Here is an 18,239-nt window from a genome sequence, read left to right as displayed (position 1 = left end):
GGATTTGACATGAAATCTCATGGATTTGACACAAACCCAAATGTCACAAGCCAGACAGATTTGTCTTGAAATCTCAAGAGTTAATGAATTATTATGGGATTTTTAAAAATTTTTGACCTAAATTAAGCATCTTTCTCCTTAATTGGCTTATTTTAAGAATTTTCCTAGTTCTCATTGATACTATATTTAAAAATTTTCAATTACCGAAATCACTCCAGTGCAGCTAATGAAATTAATAACGGTTAAATATTTAAAAAGTTACATTTTGCTAGGGGGATAGGGTGCTTTATTACCACCTCATTTTTAACCAGATGCTCAATACCATTTTTTTCAACTTAAATAAATATAATCTTTTTTGTTTATCTAATTTTTCGATAAATAATAAAAATATTATTCGATAAATAATAATAGTTTTCAACGATGTTGCTAGCTATTTTATTTTTTGTGTTTGATAATAATGTTCTTGTTATATAAAACTATTAAAAAAACAAAAGAAATAAAAAAGAACATATTTTAAAAAACCAAATAGTATTATACATTTGAAATAATATTTGTAAAATAAATTATATCAGTTGTAATATTTGTAAAATAAATAAATGTGCAATAAACCTACTTACTCTTCAGTCTAACCCTCCCCCCCCCCTCTCTCTCGAAAATCATGGGTAAGAAGTAATCGACTACCCAACCTGCCTGCCCTACCCGGCTTCGGTGTAGCCAAGCAGCAAACCCTACCAGATTAAGGGTTGTCTCGTGCGCCCCGACCACCCTAATATTGAAAGTCCATATTCAACTTTAAATTTTCATAAATACTAGACGGAGTAAAATTACTATATTAAATACATATAGTAAAGTTAAAAATAAGACATCTAACATTATGTACAAAAAAAAGTTTTTAAAGATTTATGATTTGTTTTTATGTTTTTTAATTTATGTTTCTTAATTATAATTGCAATATATAATTTGAATGTTTCAATCCGTATGGTACACAAGTACTAAACCTACTAACTAGTAAAACAAAAGTTCAAAGGCTATTTCAATCCGTATGGTATATAAGTACTTAATCTGGTAACTAATAAAACAAAAGTTCGAAGGCCATTTCAATCGATACACAAATAGCTAATATAGTAATTTTATCAGTATATAAATAAATTAAGAAATTTATAACGTGTGGTAAACGGTGATGTTAAAAGGAAGTTAAAAACATAAATTATTGAACATTTTAAAATGATTAGCAATGTTTTCAGACCCGGCCCGAACGTCGACTCGGGTGCCTTACCGGGTCAAAGGTTGGACCGGTGTTTGACCCGGATGACGTCATAAATAATTTAAATATATATTTACATACATATATATATATATAATTCATATACATATAGAAAAATAATAACCAAAAATAATAATAATAACAAATTTAATGTTTATTTATGTATTATACATTGCTTTTTAAACATATATGATTTATGTTTGATCAATAGAGACATCAATGAAGCTTGGTTGGTTGGCTTATGGGGTAATTATTATAGCCTCTATCTTTGAAATGACCATAGTTTGAATCCTGTCATGTTTTTAGAAACGTCAAAAATACATTGACTCGGCCCGGTATGGGGACCGGGTCTAGGTCGGACCGGGCCGGGTTTCAAAACATTGATGACTAGAATGAAAAGTAAGATGTGTAATTAAAGACTTAAATGGATTGTTTAGTCAAATATGAATTGGGTCAAACCGACCGGTCCACTAGGATTGTATGTTTGACCCCCACAATTGCCTCTGCTTCTTTTTCTCTTGATGGAATTGAAGGCCGCCGCACACCCCGCCAAAACCTTAGAATGTAATCAAAGGGTTAAATAAGCTCTGGAGAAAACCTTGTAAACTTTACTTTATTGAACCTTTAAACGCATGATTAAACGGTCAATTCAAACACGACTCATTTAATCATACATGTCTCCTCAAAACTGCGACATGTATATTTAACGGGTTAGATACGACAATAAAACAAAAACACTTGATTATTCTTGTGTCCGGCTCGTGTCGTACAAGACATTGACCCCCCTAGTTTGTCATGTGGTTTTCTACTTGGAGATTCAAGGTTCGGATATCGGTATTACGATTTCTGTATGTTCCTTCTTGCATGTTGCTAAAGGTTGAGCGGAACACACTTACACACATGCATACAGAGCATACACATGCATATAAGATATCATATGATAATTTTTAACACCAACATCTCATACTAGCGATATTAGCCTATGATAAGTGATGGCGTAAGTAAAATATATAACACATCTTAAACAATTGAGAGGCAGATAGTTATCACTAACAATATTTACAAACTCTCATCTTGCTCCACTGTAAATTATAATATTAACCAACATTCCTAAAACTTGTTGAAAAGAAGTTGTGTATAAAAGAATTATTGAGATAAATAGTAGTAAAGATTCAAAAAAAAAATCTACCTATTCTAATAAAAGAAAAAATTGTAGTACAATGCGTGTGATTTGAAAATTCACGCATAGCCTAAATTTCCCACTCAAACTATTCTTCTATTTTTTATGGAAACATATGTATGTCAGTATAATCAAAACGTATTATATCAGTTCAACATTTAATCAAATAACTAATTACCTAAATTAAAATGATTAAAAATATACAAAATTTATCTCAATATAATCAAAATATTTATATCTTTAATGAAATCAGGTCTACTTTTTTTTTTTATTAAAACAGTTTATATATATTTTTGAGTGTAGGAGATCAATATGGTAAAATTCAATAATCAATATTTATAGGTCTAAGATGATAAAGACAAAAATAAATTATAAACCAATAGCGATTCTATTATTACATATTCATTCAATCTTCATGATCCATAGAGTTTCCATCAATCTCTTTCGAAACTGTAATACAAAAGCGTGTCTTATTCATGCAAATTTTATATATGATTTTTTTTATGTCAATCATAATGAAACATCTTATCATTTTTTATTAGAATTCGTTATTCCATTAAAAGCATAATTACAACTTATAAAATCACTAGGTATATATTTTTCGTGATTATGAAAAATTACGTGGGAATACACCTTCGTATGAATATTCCATTAGAAAATGAAATTTGAACTTATAAAACCCTTTAATTTGATAAATATAGGGTGTTTTTATATAAAAAAAATTAATTATTTAATTTCTATAGCTTAATTGTATATTTTTTATGTATCCCGTGTATTATACGGGTTCTAAAGCTTGTTAGTTATAAAGCAATATTTACTTTATTTTTTTCCAGTGTTGTGGACATTACTACTTGAATTATCCCAAGTCTTGAGCACATATAGCTTATAATAATGACAAAAATTAAATTTATAAATTAATGTTTTATTACGGTTTTATCTTTACTAATTTATTGGGGAATCTTCTTACCACAAAAATAATTGATTTTGTAGAGGAAATTCACTGACGCATTGGTCCAAGAAAAAAAAATATTATTTACGACTTTGGGCCCATGAAAATGAGTTTTTATTAATTTACGACTTTTATCAATTTGATTAGATTCATAATTTGTCGGGTGTTGAAAAACAATCCAAAAGTGAAAAATAGTTTGATTTTGGATTTAAAAACCCAAATTTAGTTGTTTGTTTTTAGAAAAAGGTATGTGCATAGGCTTTTTTATCTGCGTCGCAGACCATGCACAGATATTGCCATCTATATACTGTTTGTTTTCTCGAAGACGCTTCATTAAAAGATGTCTGCGCAAGCTCTTCTTGGTGTAGACTTGGCCCATTAACTTCTGAGATCTTTTAAGGTCTGCAGAGGGTTAAAATACCACACCCTACCAATACCCACTGTCCACAATCACCACCACCCACCACCCGCCATCACCATCGACCACCACCACCACCGATTGTTCGCCACCACCACCAGCTTATTGTAGCAATCTACAAACGTTAGAAACAAACAATCTTCTTCTTGCATACTGTAAAGGTTTGGTCAACCTCTTCTTATACAGATATCTGCCGACGTGGTCCGCAGACTGCAGACATATATACACCTATATGAGTATGAAGTTTAGCTGCTTCAAGAAGTTGGGACTTGGCTTTGATATGCTTATGAAGGATTAGGACACTAGGCTAGTAAAATAAAGTGTCATGTAAGAATATGTAAGTATGTAAACTTATGTGTATATTATCTTCGAGTATTCACTATGAATAGCAAGGGTTCAATCCATAGTGACACCCCGATATTCGGATATTTGGAATGTGTAATATACTTAGATGAAATTCAATCGTCACGACATTTCATTTATGCATAAGTTTGTTTAGTTGTGTGAGAAGTTTTAGTTAATCAAGGATTGCACTAAAATGGGGGAGGATTGTTAGTATTTTAGTGTAATTGGATTAACTGGTTGATCAATTTAATCATAATAAACATTAAGCAAGTTCGGGGATGTGTGGAGTACACACTTGCTTTAGTTTACTGTGATGTTAGGGGTGAAGCCCCTAATGAACGGGGGTACGGGGGCAGCGCCCTCGGTTGCGGGGTTCTAGGGGCGGCAGCCCCTAACAGGGTCCAAGGGGCAGCGCCCCTGGCGGTCAGCTTGGAAAAATTTTATTTTCGTTAATAACGCTTCATTAAAAATTCATTAGAAAAATGAATTTTATGATTATGTTACACATAATCATAAGTATTATTTGAAGTTATTTATTAATGATTTTTAAATTTTGAATAGATTACTGCTTGAAGCAGTTATCTTGAATACAACTGTCATGGAGTTATATACGTTATTGGATTGATCGACGGGGCTCTGGTTCATCTTCCTCACAAAAAATCCATACGAAATTCTTGTCTCAATTTAGAGTTTTATTTGATTAAAGTGTTTTGGAGAACCACCAAAATAACTTTTAATCTGAAAGTTATCACACGACTTTCTAAATAATTCAGATTGTTATTTCAAATCCCCACATATTTTACCTCTGAAAAAACAATAAACACAACAGCATGGGACAATTGAATCATCCTTGTATTCGAAGAGGAGATCGTGGCCCACCCATCAAGATGAAAACTCTATAAGAGCGTGAAAGCAAGTAAATAATATAAAGTGGTTCTCGTAAATCAAATAGAGGGATTGAAAGCAAGTGTATGTATATGTAGAAGAGAGGAAAAGAAGTAGTGGGTGGTTAGAGTAGAATGATGAGCTCCCCTCACCTTTGATATTTACAATGACAAACTTTGATATCAGACATTGTTAGCAATCCTTCAATTATGGGTTGGATGTCATCCAGAAAAACTTATCAAACACTTTACCCCCTCCCTCCCTCGCTTCTTATTCTTAATCATCACTCTCCTCCTCCTCCTCCTCCTTCTTCTCTTTCAGGTATCAATTCGTATGAATTTTGCGATTGTTGATTGTGGCATTTCGTCCAACATGCTGTTTTCATGGAATTAATTGTGTTACACTTTCAACCTTTATGTGCTTATTTTATATATTGTGGCCTTTCGTCCAACAAGTGGATTAGGGGTGTAAACCACCCAAGCCACTCCAGATCGGCTTGTCAAAAGCTCAATCAACCCGAGGTTAAACGAGTTCCAGCCATCTCAAGCCTAAATGAGCCTATTACTTAAATCATTTTTATTTAATATATATGTTTTAATAATTATATATATATATATATATATATATATATATAGAGTGAGAGAGAGAGAATTCCTCTTAAACATAGAACTACAAAACTAATAAAGAACTCGCAAAAACCTAACTTAAACAATTGTTTTTAAATTTTATTTTTCTTATTTGTTGTTATTCTTTACCAAAATTTAGATAAAAACAAGAAAACAAATGTCGATCGCAACATTACATATATGTAATAGTGTGTTGTATTACATATATGTAGTAGTGTTGTATTACATATATGTTAAATATTGCGATTGTTTTTTTAGAAAAGTAACCTTATAATAAAAGAAATGAGAAATAAAAAAAAATCATTTTTGGGTAGAGTTTTCGCGAGTTCTTTAGTTCTCTCTCTAATGAGGAGTTCTCTTTTGATCCTTTCCCTGTATGTGTGTGTAAATTGATTTATAAATAGTAAACGAGTCGAGCAGGAGCTTTAGAAATAGAGCTCGAAACGGGCTGAGCTCAAGCTCCAGCTCTGTGCAAGTTAAACAAGTGGAACTTGAGCCTAATTAAACTCGGGCTCTGCTCGGCTCGTTTACACCCCAAGATATGTTGTTCTTCGTGAAATTGTGTTACACTTTAAAAGTTCATGTAGCTATTTTATAAATTTTGCATTTGTTGATTATGGCATTTCGTCTAACAGGTGGACAACATGGTTAACGAGACCAAAACCATCGTCGGTCATAACTTGGAACCGACTCCTTGGCACTTATTCCCAGCCAAGACGTTCGAAAACGAAACAAAGTATGCTCGAGCTTCCAAAATCATAAAATGCTCTTATCTTTCATGTCCCACCATGACCAACAATGGCCGGACAGCATTCACTCATGAATCAGAAGAATGTCCTGATTTCTACAGATGGATATATCACGACCTTGAACCGTGGTCTAGCACTAGGATTTCATATGCCAGATTAATGGAAGCCAAGAAATTTGCTTCTTTCCGTGTAGTAATTATTAGTGGGAAACTGTATGTGGATTATTATTATGATTGTGTGCAGAGTCGCGCTTTGTTTACCATTTGGGGGCTGTTGCAGCTTCTTAAGAGGTATCTAGGCAACATTCCGGATGTGGATTTGATGTTTGATTGCATGGATCGACCCATTGTTCTTAAGAGTCAGCACTCTGCTATGCCATTGCCGATTTTTCGATATTGTACTACGCGTAATCATTTTGATATCCCGTTTCCGGATTGGTCTTTCTGGGGTTGGTAAGTTCAAATTTCCTTGATCTTCATTGACAGCATTTCTTTGATCTCATTTCTTAGCTGTCAGTTTTAAATTTCAAGATTTGCTAAATCATGTCAGATTTAGAATTTCCATTGATGGATTTGCTTCGGTAATCAATAATAGATGGGATAAGAAACCGAGTTTTTCAAATGTTTCACTACAGTCACTAAAAGTTCTTTTTGTTCCTCTAAAGTCACTAAACTTTCGTTTAAGTGTTCCAATCTTGTACAACTTTTTTATAAATATTATATTCTAAAATTTTAAGTGAGTTAGATGAAATATATATGAATCTTTATTACTATTTAGTGATTATTGTTTTCCAATTCGACTTAAATTAGCCAATTATACAAGCCGGTTATTATTATATGAATTTTTAATCATCTCTATTACCTCCTATTTCAAGTTGATTTGAAAAAAAATAATCACTAAACAACAATCAAGAGTCATACACAAGATCAGAATACCAATACTTAATGAAAGTTGAGTGACTTTATATTAAACAAAAAAAGAAAAAATAAACCTTGACTTTAGCGTAACACCTGAAAAACTCGGTTACTATTAAGTGAAGTTTTCCAATAATATTTCCCGTCAAAGCTTTCTCTTTTATAACTGTGTTTCGGCTCTGCATCATTTTGCATGCATTGATTATCATTATTTGTATTTATGGAAGGTTTCATTTCAAATTATGTTGCAGAATCTATACACAGTTGCATAATTAATGATTGTAATTTGTATCAGGGTGGAAGTTAATTTGGGACCTTGGCAAGAGGAATTCCAAAGCATTAAACAAGGTTCACAAAAGATGAGTTGGAAAGATAAGGTACCATATGCATATTGGAAAGGAAATCCAGATGTTAACTCTCGGGCTCGTGAAAATTTGCTCTTCTGTAATGACACAAATATGTGGGGAGCTCAAATTTTACGTCAGGTGCATATTTATTGCAACAGTTAACAAAAAAAATTGATAATTCGACTTCAAACCATAATGCTTATTTACTATCGAATTACAGAATTGGGCACAGGAGATAGCGGATGGGTTCAAGAACTCCAAATTATCCAACCAGTGCAATCATCGGTAAGTCGTTTTTGAAGGGTATTTTAGTCTTTTTATGAAAATAGGCAATCATTTATGTCTGTGTTTATGTAGGTATAAGATATATGCTGAAGGGTATGCTTGGTCTGTTAGCTTAAAGTATATACTGTCATGTGGTTGCGTTCCACTTATTATCAAACCGAAATATGAGGATTTTTTTAGCCATGGTCTCTCGCCAAAAGAAAATTACTTGCCTATTTCCCCTGAAAATATATGCCCGTCGATTAAAACTGCAGTCGAGTGGGGGAATTCACATCCAGCTGAGGTAAAATGTAAAACTTTTATGTTATTATTATTCTCTCCGGTTATGATAACATATTGTTTTCTTAATATAGTAAGATAGTAGGCTTGTGGGGACAAGTATTTTTTACTTGTTTGGCCTGTTTGAGATAATAGTGATAATACGTAGGGAAAGTTATATAAATAGCCATGTTGACAAACAAAATTGCCAAAATGGCTGTTGACTTTTAAGTTTTTCAAATAATTCAATCGAATGAGAACATGCCATGTGTCTTTCTTGGACGTAGCGGGCCCATGTTTTTGTGCCCCCGGGCGCAGGAGATATCTTGTCAACGCATAAGGATAGGTGTGTAAATGAACCAAATGTTCGTTGAACCATTCATGTATTGTTTGACAAGAAGTTCGTTTATTTTATAAATGAATTGGCATGAACAAAACTTTTGGTTTATTGAGTTAAATGAATGAACATGAACACATGTCTCGTTCGTTCATTTATGTTCATGAATACTCGTTTATTTTTGTTTATTACTGATGCAATACCAAGGAAATCTCAGGCAATAAAGATGTATTCTAGAAGGAAAAAGAAGAAAATCGGGACAACTGTTACTAACCAGCAATTCAATGCTATTTTTGGCAGCTTGTTTAACCCATTCGGGTATATTTAGCAATGATCAGCTGGAAATCAATTATCATAATTCTAGAGGCAATTGTGCCACAATTCTAGGATCTGCTACTTTACAATTCTTATTATAAATAGGCAGACTAGTTAGGTGTTTTATCATCTTATTATTGTTTTTCACTATCATTATTGTAATTGGAGTCCTTGCCCCTCTCGAATCGGGCCTTATCTTTTCTATTGGAATAAAAACTAGTCTGCAATCGTTTCTTATTTCTTTGTTCCTATCATTGGTTCCATCACCGGGAAACGAAGAGCAAACCACGATGGTGCAGATCCGAGGCAGTTCAGGAGAAAACAACCCGCCAACAGATTCCCTAGCGGCACAATTGGCAAAAATAGCAGCACGGTTGGAGTGTGTAGAGTCCATGAAAGAAGATCTGGCAGCACTGAAAGCCGGTGATAATTCAAAAGGCAGTCGAAATGAAGGAGAAAGCCATTGGAGGAGTAGGCAACACTTCCGTCCCTACAACAAAATTGATTTTCCCACTTTTAGCGGGGGAGATCACGTGGCTGGTTACTAAAGGCGGAAAAATATTTCAAGTACTACCACATTCCAGATGAGGAAAAAGTAGAAGTAGCATCAATGCATTTGGAGGGAGATGCCTTAGATCTTTATTCGTGGTTTGCCAATGACCAACCCATAACCTTTTGGGAAGAATTATCCCAAATTTTTACAAAGAATTTCGATCCAGCCGAATTCCAAAATCCAGACGAGTACCTTTGTAGTGTTAAGCAAACAGGTACGGTTAATGAATATCGGCAAGAATTTGCTAAACGTTCTTCCCGAGTTTCAAATTGGCCGGACCATTGCTTATTGGGGGTGTTTCTAAATGGGCTTAAAGAAGAACTGAAAGCTGATGTTAGGATACATAAGCCTAGAACCGTTTACAACGCAATGAGTTTAGCACTAGAGTTTGAATCTAAATTCACTCATTCTCGCTCTGTCCGAAATACAACCGCTTCTATCCATAACAAAACCTCCTATTCTGAATCCCGACCCAATGGTCCTTCGAACCATAACCCTACTACTAATCCAGCCCGAAACAATCGTATATCGGACACTGAGAAACAACAAAGATATTTGAAAGGAGAATGCTTTAGATGTGGCGATAAATATGGTCCTGGGCATAGGTGCAAAACTGGAACACTCAAGGTGTTGGAGGTAGAAGAAGATGAGGAAGAAACCTGTGTAGATGGTGACAAGAAGATGAGGAAGAAACCTGTGTAGATGGTGACGGGACTGATTCAGATCGTGATGGTACTACGGAGATCAGCCTGCACGCTATATTGGGCAAAACCCATCCCACGACTATGAAAATCAAAGGCATGTTACATTCAACCGAGGTTTTGGTTTTGGTGGATGGGGGGTCTACTCATAATTTTATCTCTGATATTCTCATTAACGAGCTTCAATTGCCTACGCAACCGGTTGCACCCTTTGGGGTACAAATTGGTAATGGAGACATCATCCGTTGTAGTAAGATATGCAAAGATTTGCAGTTGGAGGTTGATGACCTTAAAATTATTCAAGATTTTCATCCATTTTCTTTGGGAGGCGCAGATTTGGTTTTGGGGATTCAATGGTTAGCCACTTTAAACACGGTACAAGCTAACTGGAATGAATTGTTTATGGTGTTCTCAATTGAAGGGAAAAAATATAAGCTGTGAGGTATTGAATCAGGCCCTCAAAAGTCTTCAAGTTTTCAACACTTAGCCATTGAACCCATTTCTACACCTGCAATACACACCAGTTTTCAATCCATTGTCAACCAATATCGGGCTGTTTTCGAGGAACATACACAATTACCCCCTACCCGCTCTCAAACTCATTCCATTTCCTTGCTGCCCAACACCTGTCCACCCAATATCAGACCATATCGATACCCGTATTCCCAGAAAAATGAAATCGAAAAGCAGGTCGCTCAACTCTTGACTGATGGTTTCATACAACCAAGCACAAGTCCTTTTTCTAGTCCAGTGTTGTTGGTAAGGAAAAAAGATAATTCATGGAGGATGTGTGTGGATTATAGGGCTCTTAACAAAGCTACTGTGGCCGATAAATACCCGATCCCAAACATTGATGAATTATTAGACGAGTTATATGGTGCAACAATTTTTTCAAAACTGGACCTGCGATCAGGCTATTATCAGATCAGAATGGCACCCGAAGACATTGAAAAGACAGCTTTTCGCACTCATTCCGGACATTATGAGTTCAAAGTTATGCCTTTTGGACTAACCAACGCTCCTTCAACCTTTCAGGCTGTTATGAATGACTTATTTCGACCATTTTTACGTCGTTTTATCCTTGTTTTCTTTGTTGATATTTTAATTTACAGTGCCAACATTGAACAGCATCAAGAACACTTAGCCCAAGCCTTGAAGTTATTGCAAGACCACAAATTTTTTGCTAAGATGTCCAAATGCTGTTTTGGTCAAGACCGGGTTATTTTTCTGGGTCATGTAATCAATCGGCATGGAGTAGGCGTGGAGGAAGAAAAGATAGCAGCAGTTCGGTCGTGGCCTATACCCACAAATGTTAAACAAATGCGAGGATTCTTGGGGCTGACCGGCTACTATAGAAGATTTGTCAAGAACCATGGGATCATCGCACGACTACTGACGGCTTTAACAAAAAAGGACGGTTTTGTGTGGTCCGACGCAGCATCGGCCGCTTTCGAGGCCTTGAAACAGGCTTTAATGTCGACTCCTGTTCTATCCCTCCCAGATTTTTCTAAAACCTTCGTGGTTGAGTGTGATGCATCTTCCGAGGGTATAGGTGCTATTTTGTCTCAAAATGATCACCCCGTAGCATACTTCAGCAAAGGTTTCTCCCCTTCAAACAAATTCAAATCAGCTTATGATCGAGAATTGCTGGCTCTAGTAATGGCAGTTCAAAAATGGAGTCATTACTTGTTAGGACGCCACTTTATTATTCGGACAGACCATTACACGTTAAAGTTTTTGTTGGAACAGCGGATTACCACCACTGAACAACAAAGATTGTTGTTAAAACTAATGCCATTTGATTTTTCTATTGTTCACAAAGCAGGAAAAGAAAACAAAGGGGCAGATGCACTATCTAGGCGACCACATTCAGGAGAGTTCTTAGCACTTATAACTCCCTATTGTGTTGAAATTGAAGAGATCAAAGCTGGATTACACACTGATCCCGTGACTAACAACTGGATCCGCAAGTTGAAGGAGGCTCCGGATGGTGACACTTAATTTACTTTGGTAAATCAACTCTTATTCTACCAAGGTAAATTAGTGATACCCGATATTCCCAATCTACGGCTCAAATTATTGCAGCAGGCACATGATACCCTAAGCGGTGGGCACGGAGGATTTTTAAAGACTTACAAAAGGCTGTCCACATGGTATTATTGGCCCAAAATGAAGAATGATATCCGTTTGTTTGTACAACAATGTGTTGTGTGCCAACAACAAAAGTATCAAGCTTTATCCCCAGCCGGTCTTCTTCAGCCCCTGCCCATTCCCGAGCGAATATGGGAAGATTTGTCAATGGACTTCATTGTGGGCCTGCCACCTTCTAACTGAGCTGATACTATCCTGGTTGTGGTGGACAGATTGAGTAAATATGCACATTTTATGTGCTTATCTCATCCATACACAGCCAAACATGTTGCTGCTGTTTTTTGCAAAGAAGTTATTCGGTTACACGGGTTCCCTAGATCTATTGTTTCGGACCGTGATGTGATTTTTATCAGTCATTTCTGGCAAGAACTCTTTCGTTTGAGTCACACAAAACTCAAACTGAGCACAAGTTACCACCCCCAAACAGATGGTCAAACAGAGGTCTTGAACCGATGTTTGGAAGCCTATTTGCGCTGTTTTACAAGTGAACAGCCGAAGAAATGGAGCGAGTATTTAGCATGGGCAGAATACTCATATAACACTGGCTATCATACAGCAACGGGCACAACTCCCTTTGCAGCGGTCTATGGGCGAGAACCTCCCTCAGTTGGTGCCTTACATGGTGGGAGAAACCCCAAATGCTGAGCTGGAACAGCAGCTAATTGATCGGGACCATATGTTAAAGCTCCTCCGCGATAACCTCCAAAAAGCCCAAAGCCGCATGAAGAATCAAGCCAATACGAAGAGACGAGACGTCACTTTTCAAGTTGGAGACTTTGTGTTTTTGAAAATACAACCATATCGGCAGAAAACACTTGCTAAGCGGAAATATGAGAAACTTTCACCCAGATTTTTTGGCCCATACCGCATCAAAAAAGTCATTGGTCCCGTTTCATATGAATTGGAACTTCCTCCTGAGGCACGAATTCACCCCATTTTTCATGTTTCAATGCTTAAATGGGCACATGGGGACTACTCCTCTACTCCAACCCCTCCATTACCTCTTACCAACGACTGGGAGTTACACGTCCAACCAGCTGCCATTTTGGATCATCGTTGGACCAGTGCAGCGGGTAAGACTGTTCTGGAAGTTCTGGTTTCTTGGGAAACTCGCCCAGTAGAGGAGTCTACTGGGGAACCATACGATCTGTTAGCTGAGCAGTTCCCTCATTTCAGCCTTGAGGACAAGGCAAATTTCCAGGCGGGAAGTAATGATGCAATACCAAGGAAATCTCAGGCAATAAAGATGTATTCTAGAAGGAAAAAGAAGAAAATCGGGACAACTGTTACTAACCAGCAATTCAATGCTATTTTTGGCAGCTTGTTTAACCCATTCGGGTATATTTAGCAATGATCAGCTGGAAATCAATTATCATAATTCTAGAGGCAATTGTGCCACAATTCTAGGATCTGCTACTTTACAATTCTTATTATAAATAGGCAGACTAGTTAGGTGTTTTATCATCTTATTATTGTTTTTCACTATCATTATTGTAATTGGAGTCCTTGCCCCTCTCGAATCGGGCCTTATCTTTTCTATTGGAATAAAAACTAGTCTGCAATCGTTTCTTATTTCTTTGTTCCTATCAATTACATTCGTTTGTGTTTGTTTAAATTTGTTTGTTTATGTATATTTTAATTTAGTCTATGTTTATGAAATTTAAATTTAACTCATTACAATTTCGTCTAAGGTTTATTATGATTGTAGGCCCAACTGATTGATTTTCACGTCTACTTTTAATTGGTGTTCGGTCAGTTATGCCCATTCATCTATGTTAACTTATGTCTACTTATCTTAATTCGTTTATGGTCTATACATTCGTGAGCTGTTCATTTATACTATTAATGAACAAACATAAACGAACACGAATACGTTCATTTTCTTAACGAACAAACACTAACAAGAAACTCTTGTTCGCTTATTGTCTGCATTTAATTTGTTTGTTCGGTTAAAGTTAAACGAGCGAACACGAACATGCCCAGTTCCTGTTCGTTGTTTTCAGACCTACGTAAGGACACCACTTGTCATTGTACCATTGTTTGCATTATATTTTTCTTATTTAAAAAAGGTTAGGTTTTTTTTTGGGCAAAAGGAGAAAGTCAATGGTAGTTTTGGTAATTTTATCAGACAACCGCGTCTAACTACCCATTGTTGTTTGTTAACGTACAGGCGGAGGCAATAGGAAAAGCGGTGCAAGATTATATGGAGAATTTGAATATGGACCGCGTATATGATTATATGTATCATTTGATAAGTGAGTATGCAAAGTTGTTAGATTTCAAGCCAGTTAAGCCTTCAACCGCTTTAGAAGAATGTGCTGATTCTCTGCTTTGTTACGCTGATGAAACTCATCGTGGATTCCTTAAAAGGTCAACTGCACCCCCCTCACAAACACCTCCTTGCAAACTCTCTCCTTCAAATGTTGAAATAATCAAGAAACATATGGAAGCCAAAAACATAATTATTAATAAAACCCTAAACTAATGTTTTAGCTGCTAAATACTAATGTGTGGAGCAACTTGTGTTTTGTCATATGATTCTTCTTGATGATGATAATATTAGACAAGTACTTTTAGTTGTAGTCGTTTTCTTCCTAGTTTTCGGTCTTGGTTTGGTAGCTAGATGAGTAGATGGCATGGTGTTGTGGGTGGTGATCACCATGGCATTGGTGATGAAGCCGACACAGGGTGTGCCAAAATCAGTCCACACACCACACCCATAATAACAAAGATAATCTAACCCAAGGAAAAGAAAATGGTAGACATTAGTCAGCGTAAGGCGTGCCTAAATTAGACCCAAAAATCAAAGACCATCCATGCAAAGAATAAAATTAATGACAAAAAAACAAATGGTGGTTAACTATGGCATATCATGGTAGTATATTAGGAGTAGATTAATTATATTAATGTTAGAAAAGTCAAAAAATAAAATAAAATTATGCATGGGTAGCGAAGGCAACACAATGTGTGGCAAAAGCTAGTCCAAAGTCCAAACCTACGAAAACCAAGAGCGTCTGTTTCAAGGCGAAAGCTGTCTAATTTTAAAACTCAATGTTAAAAAAACAATCCGTTGTCTATTCCAAGACCTGAATTTGTTAGCAAATGATCGGATCACATATATATAATTTCTCAACAGAAAGAAGTACGTGAAATTTGACTTTACATTGTAACATTCTTGTAATTTACTGTATTTTTATTATCCTCTAATGATCAGAAAATTTAGATTCAGTTAATGCCTATAATAGTATAATAGACAGAACTTATAAATATATACACGTTATGATAACATGGGACTGCTTTAGGGTAAAGTTAGAAGACAAAGTGAGGGTAAAGTTTGAATAGAAAGTGAGACAAAAATGAAAATGGAGAAGGGATTGTGGCTGAAGAAACACTAGATCAATCTGGATAGTCTGATCGGGTATCTCCCCAGATGTGGGTACACTGAAGCGATGAGAACAGATCCAAGTTGATGCCTGCAAAATAGAACACCGTTGAGTCTCGTTACGGGAAGGACAGAGTAGGGGGTCTTCCCGTAACCACCCTCTGGCGTGAGAATAAGTATCGTACTTTGATCGGAATAAAGCAAGACACAGTATGTAATTGCTTAAGGCTTGAGAGTGTGGATGAATACCTTGAAGAGATGATCTTCGTATTTATAGCCGAAGGTGGAGGGAAGGTGATTGGTGGAGTTGTCACTATCAAGTTATTCCCTCCCTGCCTGAATGGACACGTGTCGGGCCTTTATTGGATGCGACAACCTGGATCCGTTTACGGTGTAGTCATTATCTGTGCACGTCGTGGGATGGCCATTACGTGTCCAGGTGTCTTCTTTCCATTGGCCGATGTCGTTATCAGGTGGTTTTGAGGGAATCTTCTAGAAGTAGTTTGTTACAACTGCTCTTCCATATCACGTGGGGATCATGCGTGTGATGAAGTCCTTCGAGTTATCTGTGGATTCCTTCCGCGGACGTTCGCGTGACCGTCCGCGGGTTATGACGGAGTTCCACAAAGTGTTGGGTTGTAGATGGCTTTACCAATCCACTTGTTCCTTGCCCGGGTGTCTTTTGGCGATCCGCGGGTTGGTTGATGGATCCGTGGGATGCGGATGTCTTTGACGATCCGCGGGTCGGATAAGGGATCCATGGGTAGCTTTGCTACCCTCCCTCTATAAGTGTGACATTCGTCAATTTCGGGTCTTGTTTGTATTCGTTTTTGTATTTGTTTATTATGTAAACCGACCCGATTTGTAAACCGAAGCTTATGTTATAATCAAAATGATGGATTTATGTTACAATATTGTTTCACACTTGTTGGGTCTTGAAAACATCCTACCTTTATTTTTATTTATTTATTATTATTTTTTATTATTATTATTTTTTTTGTTGTTTTGTGTTTTTGTCTTGATCCATTTTGCATGAAAACTCTTGTGTCTCACACCCATATTTGACCACAAACATTACCCTATATATACACCACCTTTCCTCTTCATTTTCCCTTGCTACAACTCAAACAAAAAAACTCTCTCAAACATCAAAGATTCAAGGTTATCTTCTTAAGTGTTCTTGAAGGTTTTTAGTCTTTCATCTTAATTAGTTTATGTAGCCTTATTAATACTTGTTTATGGTTGTGCAACATATATATAATATACACCCCTTGTTTACCTTTGGTAGTTACTTCTCCGATTCCGGTCGGTGAGGTTTCGGACCTTATAAGGCAAGGCTTCATGGAGGACTTCGTGTCCTTGATATATATACATCTATATAACTTGTTCATACATATCAATCTTGCTTATTTTAGTTTGTTGGTCATGTTTACAAGTTCCATGGTTATGGGTTTTTAAGAGTCTATGCTTCGGTTTAACCGTAAATAGCTCTAAACCGTAAACCGAACTTTGTTACTAGTTTTGTTAAATAATTGTTTAAACATACTTATTGTTAGATCTAAGTTTCTAAAATCATTTTTACAAATTCTATGGTTATGGGTTTGTAGAATCTTACCTTGGTCTTAACCCGAAACACGATCCGAACCGAAAACCGAACTTTTGTTTAAAGACTTTATTGTTAACTTTTGGTTGTAAAACTTAAAGTATTTTTTTTATTTGTACATTATTATACAAGTTCTTTAGTGTTTGGACATGTGGAAACAAAACCGATTCTTACTCGCTTAAGACACACAAGTGTGTTTTTTTTAGCCATCAAGACTTGTATATTTCTTTAAAAATAGTTACAAATTGATTTTTAAATATTTTCTTAAGTACATGGAAATGTTGGATCCAACTTGATCTCATAACAAAGTTTGGACCGACAAAACCGAACACTCGCTTAACGTGCGTTGTTAGTTCTAAAACAATGGAACTACATACTTGGTTAAGTCTTATTAAATTTTATTGAGTTATCTCATAACATTCAATATTTTGGAAAGTTGACTTTGGGTTTGACCAATTATCAAGACCCGAACCGACAACCCGAACACTCGATAAAAAAAACCCGTTTTAGTATCTTTATTCCAAAGGGATTTGCATTCTTGCATTTTATACACCTTATTACTTAACATAGGTTGAGTAAATATTAAGGTTAGATACTTTAACCCGGTTTCGAGCAAACTTACATTTTTAAAGGGTTATTATTATAAATTCTTAAATAGTTACATTTTAAAACCTTGAACTTTAATTATTTACATTTCTCAACATTTATTTTGTTTAAAGACCTTCAAGACAACCTTTCTAAATTCAAGACTTCTTTTCTTTTTAGGCATTGTGCGTTAAACTCGTCGTTCCGAAAAATCTCCAAATTATCATCTTTCAAGTTTACTACTTGAAGGTGAGTACTTCATACCCCATTTTCCATCTTTTATTTTGGGGGTGACATTTCATACTTATTCAAGAAAATGCTTTATATTTGAATCTTAAACCACAAACGTAGTTGTATACTTTACCTAAATAATTGCTCGATTTGGTGTTCTA

General features: G+C 35.8%; 1 protein-coding gene across 1 annotated transcript; it reads left to right on the top strand.

Moving 5' to 3' along the window:
- Positions 1-6,316: 6,316 nt before the first annotated feature.
- Positions 6,317-14,769, top strand: LOC143619742 (uncharacterized). The gene is made up of 5 exons (XM_077091600.1): positions 6,317-6,868; positions 7,626-7,815; positions 7,898-7,962; positions 8,035-8,245; positions 14,448-14,769. Exons 1-5 carry the CDS (start codon positions 6,456-6,458, stop codon positions 14,760-14,762), a joined length of 1,194 nt encoding a protein of 397 aa, XP_076947715.1. The 5' UTR covers positions 6,317-6,455; the 3' UTR covers positions 14,763-14,769.
- Positions 14,770-18,239: the final 3,470 nt, after the last annotated feature.

The sequence above is a fragment of the Bidens hawaiensis genome, unplaced genomic scaffold (assembly GCF_021521415.1).
Source record: "Bidens hawaiensis isolate Kalapana, Puna unplaced genomic scaffold, B.hawaiensis_p1.1 tig00002507_1, whole genome shotgun sequence".
Classification (NCBI taxonomy): Eukaryota; Viridiplantae; Streptophyta; class Magnoliopsida; order Asterales; family Asteraceae; genus Bidens; species Bidens hawaiensis.
Note: the sequence above shows the minus strand (reverse complement) of the source record. Positions and strands in the feature narration are given on the sequence as shown.